Genomic DNA, 16842 nt, shown 5'->3' with positions numbered 1-16842 from the left:
CCAGATTAGAGTCCACCGCTCCTAACCAACACTCTTAACCACTACACCACACTAGCTCTCAGGGTACAAATGAAGTAAATAAAATAAACACTTGTGTCACTATAAATGTGTTCATTTATACGGTGCCATATGTGTTACATTCCATTTCCTGAATATCCGTGGCACCCAATCTTACTATTGACACATACCCAAAGTATGTAGCTCGGTGGCAGAGCATCTGCTTGGCATGTAGAAGTTCCCAGGTTCAATCCCTGGCATCTCCACTTAAAGGGACCAGGCAAGTAGGTGATGTTAAAGACCTCTGCCTGAGACCCCGGAGATTTGCTGCTGGTCTGAGTAGACAATACTGACTTTGATGGACCAAGGGTCTGATTCAGTATAAGGCAGCTTCATGTGTAGAGCAGCACTGGATCTTCTGGGTTGGGCCTCTGGGAAATTTAAGGCTTGTAGACCTGGGGTGACAACAGCTACAGGACAGTATGTAAAAGGAATCCGCTGTTTAGGGACATATTGCATAGTAATACTTTTGAGTGATGACAATGGTTGGGATTTTGTTAATAAATTAGAGTATGGGAGAAGAATGGGTTCTAGAGTTGTTTGATGGAGAGGAATAGAATAAAGCAGAGTTCATCTTGTATTGGGGAAGTAAATGCTTGAGTCACTTGAGGGAGAGATCACGTTCTCAATTACTTTTTCTCTAAGACATGGTATCACAGAGAAAGAACAGATTATGGATGGAAGGGAGATTATGAAGTATTTTCCATACTAACTAAATAGGCTGACAGGCCTAATCCTGGAAGAATTTAGGGTTTCTGGCTTGAGAGCCTACACAGAGAAAGGAGGGGAGGGAGGGAGAATGATGAAATTCAGAGATAAATTTAGGCAAAGTAAAATGAAAAAAGCATCTGGTCATGTTTAAGATATCTTTATTGCAGATTGACAAAGAGATAAATTCTAAAGCTTCATCATTCAGTAAATCACATTTACTGTTCTCTTGAAGCAACAACCAAAACTATGGTAAAGAACAGTTACAATAAATTTCAGAATACTGTTCTTAAAACTGGGCAAGGAGGTGGCAGAGATGATTTAAAGCACTACAAATTAACTGAAGATTTCCATTCTGCCTTCAGTTCCAAACAGAACAGAGTCCAAGTAGGTATGTTTTCCTCTACCTTGAAGATGCATATCAGTTGGTGATGTTCTTCAAGCAATGTTAATTTGATTAAAAAGTTTATCCTTAATAACCTGAGACATCAATCCATGTATCGCTTCTATGGTGGTCTTGCAGCTGAGAAAAAAAGAAAAGCATAAATAACAGTTGGCTAAATGCAGTTCTATCACTGTCTTGCAAGTTATTCAACTGCTTTAGCAGCACACGGTGCCCATAACCTCATGAATCTTCCCAACTGTCCAGCTATGAAGAGGCAAGGAAAACAATTCAGTCAGTCAATTGTCAGAAGTTACTGGCTTTAAAAGGTAAACCCAAGCACTCTTTGGATTCAAGAGTCCAGTTTCAGACATTATGCATTTGACAATATATTTACAGCCCTTTCTCGCTGAGACTGAAAGGTGGGTCACAGAATAAAAGTAATGTACTCATACAGCATGAGACATCAAATGAACAAAGCTCTAATACAGAATACCTAGAATCATCCTTCCAATAGACTACAATCCCGTTCCATTTATAAAGGCACCCCCCTGGACTATTCTATTCTGCTAAAGTTCTGATCTCTTCATAAAAATGCCCTCCAGAACATTACTATTTTGCATACTCTGAAGAGTGACAGAAGCATGGGAACCTTTATGACCTCCTCAGGTAGGCCATACTCAAGTGTGAGTTGACTGCTTTAATTTTGGTTATGGTTGGACAACACTAATTACTGGACTGACTGTAGTCCAGCTTCTAGTATGGTCCTGAATCTCTCTTACAGTACATCCCTAAACAGAGTTAACCCTCCTAAATCCATGTGGACTTAGAAGGATGTAACTGATTAGGACAGTACTGCTAGTCACTTATACCAGGAGTTATACAAAGGCAGTGCAAACTGGTTATTCTTCTGGAACTTGCTCTCTACAACTTTCAGTAATACTAACCATCAATTCTGGACTGCCTAATAATTGCCTGTGTTCCAATACTCCTACTACTACTACTGTTACCAGAAGATATGGTCGGGAAACTTCACGGTGCCACTTAGAGCTTGTGCTACTGAGTGTTTTGACGCTCTACTTTCCCCTATGCCATTCAACTTTCACACAAAACAATTGGGATAACTTTTCTAGAGGGTTAGAGAGAAGTTCCATCAGCATACTGAAGACACAATTATTTTACCTTTTCATAAACTCAAGAGATAGCAGAGGACACCTTGAGCAGGTCTGTCGAGTCAGTAACAGGTTAGATGAGGGCCAGCACTCAATTTTTAAAAAATTATTTAGAAAATGTGTATGCCGCTTCTACAGATCTGCTCAAGATGACTCACAACAATAAAACAAAATATATACAATAAAAACCAATACAAAGAAACTATAACAGTAAATAACTTAGAATAATCTAGACAATAAGAAAACAAGAAAAACCATCACTAAAAGAAAGCCAAGGTATAAAAGCACATAAGACAATAGAGTACTCTAACATGAGATTAATACAACATTACCTAGGCTAGGGTCAGACCACAAAACAACTAAAAAGATGGCACTCCTTAGTTAAACGCCAGGGTGAAGAGAAATGCTTTGGTCTGGCTTCTGAAAATAAAAGTAGATACCAGGAGAGGTTCAACCACGGGAGGTGGGGGGACACCTGTTTCTGGTTGCCACCCACTTTATTTCTGAAGGCAGGGGTACAGGGAGGAGGATATTCACTTGGCAGTTGGACAAAATGGGAGGAGCTGCCCTTCAGTTACCCCAGGTCCAAGTCATTTAGAACCTTACAGATAAGAACCATCACTTTTAATTGTATCCTGAAACATAGGGGGAGCCAGTGTAGTTCTTTTAACACAGAGGTGATATAATCCCTGTACCCAGTGCTAGACAATCACCTGGCTGCCATCTTCTGGAACAACTGAGGTTTCCAAACAGCTTTCAACAGCAGCCCCATGTGGAGAACATTACAGTAATCTAACCTGGATGTGGTCGGAACATGGATCATCATGTCTAGACCATGCTTTCTGAGTAAGAGCCATAGTTGGTGTTCCAGCTAAAGGCACTATTCTACCATGGAGGAGACCTGAGGCTCCAATCATAGGGCAAGATCCAGCAGCCAGCAGCAGAGTTTATAGTGTTTGATTAGGATCTGGGGAGATTGAAATTTTAATCCCCACTCCGCCAGAGACATTTTGGGGCAGCTACAATCTCAGCCTGACTTACCTCACAAGGTTTATTTATTTACTTCATTTATACCCTGCCTTTTTCCTCAAAGGGGACCCAAAACAGCTTACATAATTCTCTCCGTTTTATCCTCACAACAGCCCTGTGAGGTAGGTTAGGCTGAGAGTGTGTGACTGGCCCAAGGTCACCCAGCAAGTTTCCATGGCACAGTGGGAATTTGAACTGGGGTTTCCCAGATCCTATCCTGATACCTCAACAACTATACCACAACCCACACTGTATTTTGCGAGGATAAAATGGAGGCAAGGAGAACTGTTTAAGCTGCTTCGGGCCCCCATTGGGAAGAAAATGGGCAGGACATAAATGATAAACAAGCACCCCCATGGTATGAACCTGCTCCTTCATGGGGAGCAGCTTGACTCAAGGGGCTTTGTCATGGACCAGCAGCACCTCAGTCTTGTCTAGATTAGAAGGTGCAGAAAAGGGCAACCAAAATGATTGGGGGACTAGAGTAACTGCCCTATGAGGAGCAGTTGAAATGCTTAGGGCTGTTTAGCTTGGAAAGAAAGCGGTTAAGGGGAGACACGCTAGCGGTCTATACAAGTATGCATGGTATGGAGAGAGTGAAGCTTTTCTCCCTCTCTCATAATACTAGAGCGTGGGGTCATCTGCTGAAGCTGGAGAGCGAGAGATTCAAAACAGATACAAGGAAGTATTTTTTCACACAACGCGTAATTAAATTGTGGAACTCTCTGCCCCAGGATGTGGTGATGGCTGCCAACTTGGAATTTATACTAAAAAGCCCTCTTGGAAATACGGCTACTGCTGGAGACATTTCCTACCACCTACATAAAACAGTTATCACAGTTTGTGATAATTATAACTCATGATTTATATCAGCCAAGATTCAGACTGCTGTGTGTGATGTTGTGCATGGGGACACACAAGGGCTTTTCAGTTCTTCTCTTCCAGCTACAAACTCATGTGCCTCCAAGAAAAAAGCCACTGCCAAAAGCTGAAGAGATCCACTGGAGCAGCAGTGTATGAAGGCCAAGGGATGGCCACTGGAATGGAAATATCAGTTATGGCCTTGTGCACACAGGAAGTCCTTTGGGCCTCTTTAGATCCTGGTCACTGCATCAGTCTATACGGATATTTAGCTAGCTTATATCATAACAATGACGTGGAACGTATTGTGAAAACATGAGGTAGTATTACACTGGTGCTCTAAAAGTAAGAAAAAAATTATGTGGTGACTCATACAAATGGAAACTGATATTTGGGAAGAAATCATGAGACCCAAATCAAAGAGACAGAGTTATATATTCAGTCATTATGTAATTTCTTTCAGTAATCAGCTGGCCTCCCCCCCCTTGCCCCCCCCCCCACTCTTGGCATCTGTGGGGGTTGACCTGCTGAAATCCAGTTACATGGTCGCGTCTGGGGTTTTTAAGGCCACCTTGTTTATGGTTTATTATGTGATGTTTTATCAGTATCTATTGTTTTATGTGTTTTAGAGGCTGTTGTGTATTTTAGAGGTTATTACCCGCCCTGAGCCTGCCTGGGAATGAGGGCGGGCTATAAATTTGAGAAATAAATAACTAGAATTGCCAAAAAACAGATAATAGTTACTTTTACCTTCACATTCTTTCACCTAGAGCAGTGGTCGGCAAACTCATTAGTCAACAGAGCCAAATATCAACAGTACAATGATTGAGATTTCTTTCGAGAGCCAAATTTCTTAAACTTAAACTATAGGTAGGTACACTGAATAAAACTTGATATCATACTTAATAATGATCTTATTTATTGATAAAAATTAAATTGTAAGTCCCTGCCATTTCCCCCTCCCCATCTGGAGTCCTCGTCTGGAGGCCTGGTCTACAGCCATAAAAGCCTATTGGTAGACCTGGCCTCCGACTGAGTCCCATTGGGAGGCCAGATCTACCCATTGGCTTTCTTGGCAGTAGACCTGGCCTCCGGAGGCCCATAGAAGCCAATTGGTAGACCTGGCCTCTGAAGGGGGACTCCCCCCCCCCCTCCTCAGAGTCCAGGTCTACTGCCAAGAAAGCTAGTGGGTAGACATGGCCTCTGAGGAGGGAAAAAGTAAGGCATCCATAAAATTAAATCATGACAATGACTGACAAACACTGTACATTTTCCCCATCTGCATTCTCAAAACTCTGCAGGGGGGCTTATTGTTGAGTTGTGCATCTGAGTGGCAAATCCAATGCAAAACCTCCCATTCACAAATGGCCAATAATCCCCTATGCAGAGTTTTGAGAATCTGCATGGGGAAAATGTGCATCTGAGTGGCAAATCCAATGCAAAACCTCCCATTCACAAATGGCCAATAACCCCCCATGCAGAGTTTTGAGAATCTGGATGGGGAAAATGTGCATCTGAGTGGCAAATCCAAGACCACCTCCTCCTCCTCACCGCCGCCTGGGCTCCTTCCTACCTTCCCTCAAGACCTGACCCAGGACTGCCCCGGGTGGACACTGACGGGCCCCGCGCCCCACTTACCTCCGAGCCCAGGGAACAGGCGCCGCCGCGCGGCATGAGCGCAGCGTGGACGGAGCCAAGCCGCGGTGCCGGGCCGAGCAGGGAGGGGCGAGCGACGGGCCCCCCGACAGCCATCCCCGACGGGAGGGCGGGCTGGAAAGGCATTCTCCCGGCCAGCATACCGGGGCTGAGAGGCGAGGCCAGGAGCGACCCGGGGAAGGGCAACGCTCCAGAGGGCTGGCGCGCAGATGGCGACGGCTCCAGCACCAGGCGGCCCTTACAACAAGGGAGAGGGGAGCCAAAGCGGGGTGGCCTAGAGGAGACCCCGGGGGGAGGTAGCTATCGTGCCGGCTGGCCGGAAGACGGGCCCAGACGGACACCAGACAGCCCCCTGACCAGACCACCCACCGGAGAGGAAAGGGGCGGGGCTGGAAACCGGGAAGGCCCTTGGAAGTTCAGGGAAGGTGGAAGGGGCGGGAAGCGCTTCAAAACCCCACAGGCCAGCTGGGTGGGACTGGAAAGAGCTGCACTCAAGGGCTCAAAGAGCCGCATGCGGCTCGGGAGCCGCACTTTGACGACCTGTGAGTACTGTGTTCAGTTTTGGGCACCGCAATTTAAGAAAGATGTAGACAAGATGGAACGGGTCCAGAGGAGGGCAACCAAGATGGTGAGGGGTCTGGAGACCAAGTCCTATGAGGAAAGGTTGTAGGAGCTGGGTATGTTTAGCCTGAAGAGAAGACTGAGAGGGGATATGATAACCATGTTCAAGTACCTGAAGGGCTGTCATATAGAGGAGGGTGCCAAGTTGTTTTCTGTTGTTCCAGAAGGTCGGACCAGAACCAATGGGTTGAAATTAAATCAAAAGAGTTTCCGTCTAGACATTAGGAAGAATTTTCTAACTGTTAAGAGCGGTTCCTCAGTGGAACAGGCTTCCTTGGAGATTTTAAAAGCGGAGGCTAGATGGCCATCTGTCAGCAATGCTGATTCTATGTTCTTAGGCAGATCGTGAGAGGGAGGGAACCTTGGCCATCTTCTGGGCATGAAGTATGGGGGCATGGGGGGAGGTGGTTCGGAGTTTCCTGCATTGTGCAGGGGATTGGACTAGATGACCCTGGTGGTCCCTTCCAACTCTATGATTCAAAGATGGTAGCAGCACCTTGGTTCTAAGACATTTGTTACAAACATCTGTACTGCAGAGGTTACTGACAAAGTCTTTTTCCCTAGAACAAAAACTAGAACAGAGTTGATCTTACCTGTCTCTTGTTGCTTTAGCTAGCTTGTCTTCCGACTTTCTGTCATGAGACTCTAAACCCAACATGAAGCTCCCTCGGCCTAGCTGCGCTTCTGACTGCTCCAGTTTTTCAGATAGATCAAAAACTTGCCCAGTGGTATAGTCTGCATTCTGAATTTGGAAGATATTTAACACTGTATATATTGCCATAATGCTGTAATTTGGAACAATACATTGAGTAGTAACCCATATCAGAACACCTTTACAAAACGATAGGTTGTGCTTTGTCCCTCAACCCAATTGCTATTTACTACAGGAAACTGAAACTTGATTCTAAGCTTAGTAAGACCTCTAAGAACAGTGTGAACCACAGAAATGTAAAACGCAGCCACACTTACCAGAGCTAAGATCTTTTATGGGAAACATCAAGCAGATACTTTTGAACTGATCGCTAACACTGGGAGAAAACAGGACAGCTTCCTGCTATAAGTATACTGTACATAACTTCTGTTGAATGATAACACAGACCTTTTTACACTTTGCTCCCCCACTGTACCAAGTTTCCTCCCTTAGCCTTTGATCCTCCTAGCTACAGGAAAGGAACAAATGTACCAAAGGTTCTGCGTTAATCTTGGGTCACCCTCCAAATTAACAAAGATACTCACAGTAAGCAAACTGGATGAACTAAGAGTGTTCACCCAGTATTTGTTCCACAGAAGCTCAAGCAACTTCCGATCCAAAGAGGATTTGAAATAGGCGACTTCTAAAGCATAATACCTGTTTCATAACAGAGAATACATAAAATGCCTTGTCAAAGTTAGTCACTTAAATGAATATGCTACATTTCTAAAAGCATCCCTCATATATGAAGACTGAAGGCACCAACGTGACCAAGAAAAAGCAATATTGGCATTTTGTCTAAGGACTGTCCTAGGGAATAGTCCACTATGGTACTATGTAGAGGGCCATTTCATGCCATCTTTACTTATTAATGTAAGTCAAGATTGCTCTGTTTTTCTTTGCAGGGTATCCTGCTTGCCATTTGCTACCTTTTAGATCAGGGGTCCCTAACCTTTTTGAGCCTGCAGGCACTTTTGGAATTCTGATGCAGTGTGGCGGGCGCAAGCACAAAATGGCTGCCACAGAAGGTGGAGCCAGCCACAAAATGGCTGCAGCAGCATACCTTCAGTCACATAGTGAAGATCCTTGTGATCTGTTGGCAGCTGCTGCCACAGGAATGCTTTTAAAAATCTCCCCATCTAGTCAAAACTCCAATGGCTAATCAGAAGCTATGCTGGGCAAAAGTCCCCCCAGGCCTGTCCACTTTCTGAAAACACTTGGGGAGACCAGGAAAAGTTTCAGAGAGTGCCATGACGCCCACGCACATCACGTTGGGGATTCCTGTTTTAGATGTAACTAGGGCAATTGCATTTTAGACGTAACTAGGGCAGTTGAATCAAATATATATTAACATTTAGATCTGTGTTAAATTTCTTTGGGAAAAGGCACATTCGTTTTTTTAAATATTGTTTCTATTCTGATTTTCCATTAGGTCTTCAAAGCAACTCACATCATATGAAGAAATACAATAAAATGATTGAATCATGTTTCAAAAAACAGAGGTCACTTATGCATGGTCGGTTTAGCCTCCTTCATTCCCTGTTTCAGCCAGGATAAAGTTTTTGAAAATGCACGTTACCTCATTCCTTTTTGGCTCAACCCCGTTTCAACCTTAAACGAACTCGGCTTTTCCCATTCCTCTTCTTGCCGGAGTCAAACGGTCTTTCCTAGCTGAAACCAGATCCAAAGAGCGTGCATACACTTGCCTCGCATTGAGCTTTCCCCGCCCCCTTTCCAAACCCCTGTTCTGTTTGCTGACAGCAATACAGGGCAAGCAGCGAAGATTGGCATCTCTCACAGCCAATTACGGAGGCAGGGATTCAATTGCTTCCTGGGAGCTCTTTCTGAGAGAAAGAAAGGCTTTTAAAAATAAGGCTTGGATTTCCCCCCCCTTCTTTCAAATGGCTCAATTTTTTGTTTTTAAAATGCTTTTTTATGTGGCAGTTGGGTCTAGGGGGAAGGAAATGTTCTCTCATGAGGTGAGCCAATCACTGACCAGCAATTAAAGGAGTGGGACTTGATTTGAACTTGGGAGACAGCTTTTCTGTACTCATGCCTCCAATTTGCACACAGTTTATTCCCTGATCATTCAAACCAATTCATACAGTTTCCCCCAACCCAGGTTGCTTTGATCCTGGCTGAAGCGGGGAATAAAGAAGGGTAAAGTGAGCATGCATAGTTGGCCAGAGACAGAGTATCTGGGAAAGGAAGCAACAACACGTTTTGAGGTATATAAACAGCTGACCCAGATCCAAGGCAAACAGAAGAGCCAGGCCAAAGGGGGGTGGGGCGGAAAATGAATGGGGTAGAAAGTGAATTGATGCAGTTTTTCTTTTTGCACCAAGTACTGGTTACACCCAGATTCATGAAGTTCTTTTCAGTAGCTTCGTACCTCAAACCAAATACTGCTATCGATTTATTGTGGAAAGTGATACTGAAATATCATCATAACCTCTCCAGGGGGCCACAGAATGGGGCAAACTAAAAAAAACAACACTCAAAATAAAACCCAAACACACAACTCTGCTACCCAAAAATCAAATGCTTGTTAGCCTTGGATAATTTTAAGACCCGCTCCCCCCCCGAAGCAGAGAATATTCTGAATTCTCTGTATCACAAAACTTTCTTACTGTTTACAGTGTACTCCAAAGTCTTCTATTTTATTAAGTGGGATAGTCTGATATTCAGAAGGGCCCTCGTCCGGAGGCTTGTAGCCCTGAATGATAGAGAAATAAAGATGAAACTTAAATTAAACGCTAATACATTATTCATAATTTCAAAAGTGCTGCATCAATGTTTTATGTGTCTAGTCTGAACAAAACAATTTCAGGCAGAAGTTTAGAAATGCACAGGGAAGCCAGTTGCATTGTTTGGGTTCAGAAACTAATGACTGACATCTATGTTTTCACTTGTTTGACTAACAGTGTAAACGACATACTATTTTCTTGTTAGGGAAGTTCAGCGAGAAACTGACTTGCTTCAGTACAAGGATGGTTTCACATGATGTGCCTGTTTCCAAACTCTTCAATACAAGTAGGATTGACACACATAGTCTTGAATCCAGAGAACTACAAGCAGAGCTCTGCTTGCAGAATGGATCTATGCCATCTCCTGTTCTTGGGGCAATTCCCTATCCCCTCCCTCCCCACCCCCCCCCCAAAAAAATGTTCCTGCAGGGCCACGAGCTGTTGGAGACAGTGGTGGTACAATGGAAAGGTGACAAATGCCTTCTGCTTGTGGAAGGGTGAGGGTTGGCTGCAACTTATAGATAAGGGTGGCAGGCTGATAGAAATATACCTCTCTACTCAGCTAAGCATCTTAACCCTTCCCATGTGCTATTTCAGAAAGATTTTAGAAACACACACAAATTTTCTCAAGCTTGATTCCTTTTCTTTATCCCTTAGAAGCTCCTTGATCCATCCTCTTGAGCAGCGTGATTTTAAATCTAATGTTTGAGGGATATGAAGACTGAAATAAATCTTGCCACTGACAATGTAGCTTTGGGATCCCTGTCACTTAATAAAAAAGGCATTATGTCAGACACAGAGGCATTAGATTTATCTGTTAAAAGGGGAGATATATAACGTGATCTAAGTTCCTCATGCCCTGACCTGGATGTCCCAGGCTAGCCTGATCTCATCAGATCTCAGAAGCTAAACAGGGACAGCTCTGGTTAGTATTTGGATGGGAGACCACCAAGGAATACCAGGGTTGCTGTGCAGAGGAAGGCACTGGCAAACCACCTCTGATAGTCTCTTGCCATGAAAACCCCAAAAGGGGTCACCATAAGTCGGCTGTGACTTGAAGGCACTTTACACACACACACACACACACACACACACAAGTTCCTCATAAAAGAGGCATTCCAAAAGGGTATGAGCCAAGCTTGATTCCTGCTTTGCTGGCAAAACTTGGTAACTTTTTCAAAAGAATTAAAGAGCCGGACCTGGTCAGGAATGAGTGGCATAGAAATCCAATCGAAGAAATATTGCATTCCCTTAAAAAAAACCGTGCTACAACAATATGTATTCCCCTAAAATAAGGGCTGGTTAACAGACCATTAATACAGATTTCCAATTACTTTTTAGAGGAAGCATACAACAGGAGTCTCTCCAATTGGAGAGAACATGTCAGGTTCCTTGTGTCCTATTCAAGCATTCATAAAACAGTGAATGCAATAAGGCACACATATCTCACTGTCTAAAGCAAACTACTGAGGAAGGCTATTTTTATCTGACTGAGGGCCATAATTTAATTCTAGATTTGCTTTTGATGCGATTATTTAACATCTCAACATTTGTTTTCTGCCATTTTCTTTTTGGGAAATGTTGTGACCAACATAATCAATACAACCATGAAGCACCATAAAGGAATTATGGCTTGGATTTTTAGTCTTTGTAACTCTGTGTCTGAGCAGAAGAATGAAGGACAGGAGAAGTGATTGTGAAAGAACTAGAAAAGACCCAGTTTTTACAATTAATAGTGAAGTTAGCAACCAGTGCAAGATGAAGGAACACAAGTCAATGCACATGACCACAAGGTAAGAAAGCCAAACTATATCAAGAAAAGCAGATTCAGCACCCCACGTGTTAACAGATGGGAGTCAGGAAGGATGGGCAGACATGAGTCTCTCATAAGTCAGCAATGAGTTAGGGAGTTCTGAGCTTACAGACTGACCGGTTCAACCAGATGCTGCAAAGATGTCAGCCCCTGCAAGGAGGGGAGGCACAGAACCATATAATAGGGAGAAAAATACTCCCTTATCTGAACCTGGGATTTTTTTTTGATCTGCACAAGGGGCCAGGTTCAGAATTAGACATATGGCATAATTAAATTATTAGTGCAATCCTAAACAGAATTACATCGTTCTCAGTCCACAGACTTGCCACTACAGTAAACAATTTCAGATGAAGTATACCACTGTGCCAGCAGAAGGGTTTTGTGAATAATGTGTTAACATCTCTACCATATCCATTTGGCTAGGCAATAAATGTTACCTTAGGATACGTCCTAAAAGCGCCCAGATTTACTTTTCCTGCAGATATTGTCCTTGTTGGATCAATCTGTAAAAATGAATTTGAAAGTTATTGTACACAAGAAACTTGCTTGTGCAGCAGTGGAATGCCATTTTCAAAACTCCAGCTCAGATTTATTTTTTAGCCCCAAAGTCACTTCTCTATCACATCATTTTCTTCTGTGGAATGGCGCCCCAAACGTTGCCCTATAACATGCAATTCATGTATCAAGTAAAACAGTCTGACGCTGGCAACCTTAAATAGGAACTTCACAAAATAACTAAGAGCCCATTCCTGAAGGGAGGGGGCAAAGCTCCTTAGGAACTGGTGTGACACTGTGCCAGTGTAGGTGCCACGGCACCTACACCAGCACAGGGGCAAACATGCCGGTGTTTGGTGCCGCTGCCCCCTGCCGCAAGCACAGTTGCTCAAGCAGGGCTTTCCCAGAAGGGAAAGCCCACACCAGAATGGTGGTGTGGTAGCCTCCTCACCCGTTAGGCAGCCTCTTCACCCCTTTCGCCTCAGGAACACCCTCTTGCGCTGCGGTGGTCCTGTGCCATCTTTTTTGGTGGCGCAGCCCTGTTGGAGGCAATGGGGGATTTCCCCCATTTTCTCTTTTTTTATTTTTTAAAAATCCTTTTTTCTCCTCTGCAGTGGCCGGGAAGCCTCTGAGGCGGCGGCGCAGACCTATGGAATTGCTCTTCTTTGAACAGGACTGTGTACTCTATCTCCTTAAATTCCACTTTGAAAATGTACCTTTCCCCATGAGGCAACCTTAGTTTCCTATTTCTACCAAACCAAGCCTTTGTTATTGGGATGAATGGATATTCTTCACCTGACTACACCTGCCTCCAGCTGCCTTGCTTCCCTTTGTCTTCCAGCTGCCTTACCTCCCTTTGTCTTCCAAGTCTCAAAGACTCATCTCCTTGGGGTTCTCTTCCTGTACTTTGTGAAGTGCCATGATGTGACAGTATAAAACAATAACCAACTCCTGCATTATTCAACACAAACAAGACTTAAAGATACTGAGGATGCAGAGGTCAAGCAATTATTTCCAAGTACACAGTTAAACTAACTTAAAAGGGATTTTTATTTTGTGGTAGGCAGCTCAATGTATGCCTAGTTTCACAGGTTAGGAAATGTTTCTGTAAATATTCAATTGATCTCCACTGATTTGGCTTGAATCAACTCAAGAAGGCACCGCTAGGATTATGGTTCAAATGGTGACTTATAAAGGATTGAATAGCAAAATTATATCTATCAACTGGAAAGATCATTACTCTGTACAAACAATTCTTTTTAACATTCATCAGATATTATAATTGAATTTTTTTGGTGCAATTGCTTGCTCCAATACTGTACTTACAACTACAGCCACAAATGGTTCTTGAAATTGCTGATTAAGCATCTGCGTACTGACATCAATGCCTGAAAGCCAACACCCATAGCCAGGATGGCTGTGGTACCAGCCAATTGCATTTTCTAGACGGCCAACCTAAACAAAGTTGGGAAGAGAAAGCACATGGTTAAAGGAATTTAATCAATGTGATCACTGCCCTCTTTTGGACACTTTGCAAACTGCAGATTGTGTTTCAAAATAAAAAGCATGCAAGACAAATTCTGCTGGATCAGATGAAAGGTCCACATTATCCAACAACCTGTTTCCAAAGACAGTCAGGTGCCTCTGGGAAGCCCACAAGAAGAGAAAGAATGTTAATAACTTTGGCTCTGTCCTGTTTTTCAAACACAGAAATTAAGCTGCAAGAGTTCAACACCCATTACTGTTTTCCAGATTCTTGACACACACACACAAGAATAAAGTAAGCAAATAAATAACAATGCACACAAAATGGGGAAAAAAACCAGCAGTAGGAACTGTGCATATAAAAGGACAGTAGAAGCACTTATAACAAAAATTAAAGGCTTTCCATGAAAACCACGAGAAAGATTTCTGCAAAATTCACTTTGACTCCAACTCAGACTGATGGTATAATGATGCCATGAAGAGGTTCAATGGCAACCTGCATAGTTCACAAGTTGTCATTCCCAATATAATTTCAAGTAGCCTTAATCACTAATGAACTGCTTTAAAAGAACCCAGTTTTCTCTTTTTACCTGCTTTGCATTCTCTATATATGCAGCCATATATTCATATGCAGCAGCCTGAGCATTCACTCGTGTTTCAGTGCCTTCCACGGGTAAAGCAAAGCTGTCCATGATGATCATAGTTTCACCATCCACTTTTCCAAGCATTAGGCCCATCACTTCCAAATTGCCTCCTGACCTAGCATGCATAACCATCTTCAGAAGGGCCAGAGCAGAGATTTTGCAGTACTTGAAATAGTGGTGACTGTAGTGAAAAGACCACAAATATTAGTATTTTTGCTCACAGCTTTATGATAGGTAAAGAAGAGAAATGCAAACCACCATTACGATATGTGTCACTTTTTATTTTAACCCACTTTTCTGCAAAATAAAACGGTAGGTGCTTTCACTATGACCTTCAAGAGAACAAAATCATTCATTTAACTGTGGGCATGTATGACTCAGAGAAAAGTGCTACATTTGGATACAGGAAACCCAGGGTCAAAACGCTGCTCCTTTGCCCCTTAATTAAAAATTAAATAATAGATTTTAGATGTAAGAAGGCCATAAAATGCAGCAATGCTTACATGAATACAGAAAATGACTGAAAAGGCATTTATAAAATACGTGAACTGCTTCTTTCCTCTCAACATTGTCTTTGCAGCAGGGGGCAACAAAACATTTTATTGGCTGTCAGCATTTGCTCTTTTGAGACAGATACATCTAACATACAAACATGTCACTTCCTTTATCAATGGCCAAAATAAGGAGCTCATAGTGCATACGTGGTGACATGAGAGCCTGGGTTCAGTTTTCATTTCGTCTTCATTCTCCCCCTCCTTTGACATTCAAGCGACTGCTAAACTTGCTACTTCTTCCTCTCTAGGATCCTCCACTTTGAATCTACCGCCGAGACCCCAGTCCATATCCTAATAATAAGAGATCTGTTGCTCTCCTGACATTTCTTCAGCCGACCTGTTTGAAGCTCCGGAGAGGAACAGTCCTTCCCTGTTCCCAGAACCAAGTCTGTTTGGGGGGGCCTCGGATACCCAGCGCAGGCGAGCCTTCCTGCCCGCCCCATACTCACTCTTTCGTCCAGGGCTTGGCCGCCAAGATCTCCTGCTGCTGCTTGCGATCGTATTTGTAGATCTCATCAATGCTCTGCACCTCCTGCATGTTGTTGGCCAGTTCCCAAGTCTTCTGAGCCATACCGCTCCCGGAAGGGCCGGCAGCCGCCATCGCGCCGGCTTTCTCCGCCTGAGCCAAGGAGGGCTCCGCTCGCCGACGAGAAACGCCTCGGTCTAAGCTTCCCGGCCTACACAACAGCACGGAACCAAAGACGCCGGAAGTAGCGTGGGGGACGGGAGCGGTGTTCAAGGGTGGTTCCGCCCGCTCAGTGACGCCTTCCGTTAATCCCGCCTCCTCCCACAAGTGAAATAGAGATGGAATTAGAGAGCCACGGGCTGCCGCCGCCATAGATTCCGCTTGAACTTCCGGTAAAAAGCGAAACTCGCCATTGCTCCTGGCTCTTCATGAGGGCAGAGCGGCATCGCCGTCGGTCTTTGTGTCTTTCTTTTGGATCAGAAGCTTGTTCAGTTTTAAACTGCAAGTGGCCATACATTTGCTGCTTGTGTGTCATTGTAGGTTGTTGTTGTTTTAACGGCACGGTTCTTTACAGACAAATAACATGGCTACACTTACACGTGTGGAACTATATGCGCCTGATCAAGTGACTGTTAGTCCAAGAAACCAGTTATCCATAAGACCATTTAGTTTTTTCCTGCAGCTGGCTAACAAGACTACTCCTTTGCAATTTAAATAAACACAGGTCTTGTAGCAACCTAATGACTTAACAACATTTTTATTCTGGATTACATTGACATGGAATTCTAGATTGTAATTCAAGGTGGTTGTGTTTTTTTACAGCATGGTTCTTTAGAGACAAATTTTTGTTCTACCACGAATTAGGGACTCACTTGATCACATGCATTTGACAAGTGGGATGTAGTCTGTGTTAGAATTAAAATTTGTCAGTCTTTAAAGTGCCACAAGACTCCAACATGGATACTTCTCTAGTCTTCGTTTCTATCTCTGCATTCCCATCACTCTTCTAAATTCACTCTGTACCAGGTTGCCCGTTTACTACGTGCCTCACAAGGAGTCTGTTTTGAAAGCCTCTCTTGCCTAATACTAGATAGGCAGATGGAGTTTTAGTTATTGAGCAGTTGTGGGAAAGATGCTCTGCATGTGTGTAAAAAAAAAGTTCTGAGTCATGTGGCAGTTTAAGAGTATCAGCTTTGTGGGTTAGAGCCCACTTCAACTAAAGATATTCTATATGCATCTTTAAGGTGCCTCTAGATCCCTAGTTTACAGTGCAATTCTAAGAATGCTTTCCTGGAAGTAAGTCCCATTGAATAGACTTGAGTAGAATTCTGGGTAGACCTGAATTTTGCTCTTACAGGCTAACGTGGCTACCTGTGTGGGCACTTTCACACAGCCTAAATAAAGCACTTCCAATCCACTTTCACTGCACCTTAACGATCGTTTGCAAGTGAATTTTGCCAG

At 43.5% G+C, this 16842-nt stretch overlaps 1 protein-coding gene across 1 annotated transcript; it reads right to left on the bottom strand.

The window, feature by feature from the left end:
* Positions 1-909: 909 nt before the first annotated feature.
* On the bottom strand, positions 910-15572 carry COPS5 (COP9 signalosome subunit 5). Its single transcript, XM_056854126.1, has 8 exons — positions 15365-15572; positions 14308-14542; positions 13559-13687; positions 12175-12240; positions 9808-9893; positions 7723-7834; positions 7080-7228; positions 910-1288 (listed from the first exon to the last, which is right to left on the bottom strand). The coding sequence occupies exons 1-8, from the start codon at positions 15514-15516 to the stop codon at positions 1204-1206; spliced, it is 1014 nt and encodes a 337-aa protein (XP_056710104.1). The 5' UTR covers positions 15517-15572; the 3' UTR covers positions 910-1203.
* Between the last annotated feature and the right edge of the window lie 1270 nt (positions 15573-16842).

The sequence above is a fragment of the Euleptes europaea genome, chromosome 8 (genome assembly GCF_029931775.1).
Source record: "Euleptes europaea isolate rEulEur1 chromosome 8, rEulEur1.hap1, whole genome shotgun sequence".
Lineage (NCBI taxonomy): Eukaryota > Metazoa > Chordata > Lepidosauria > Squamata > Sphaerodactylidae > Euleptes > Euleptes europaea.
This window is presented reverse-complemented; position numbering and strand designations above follow the sequence as displayed.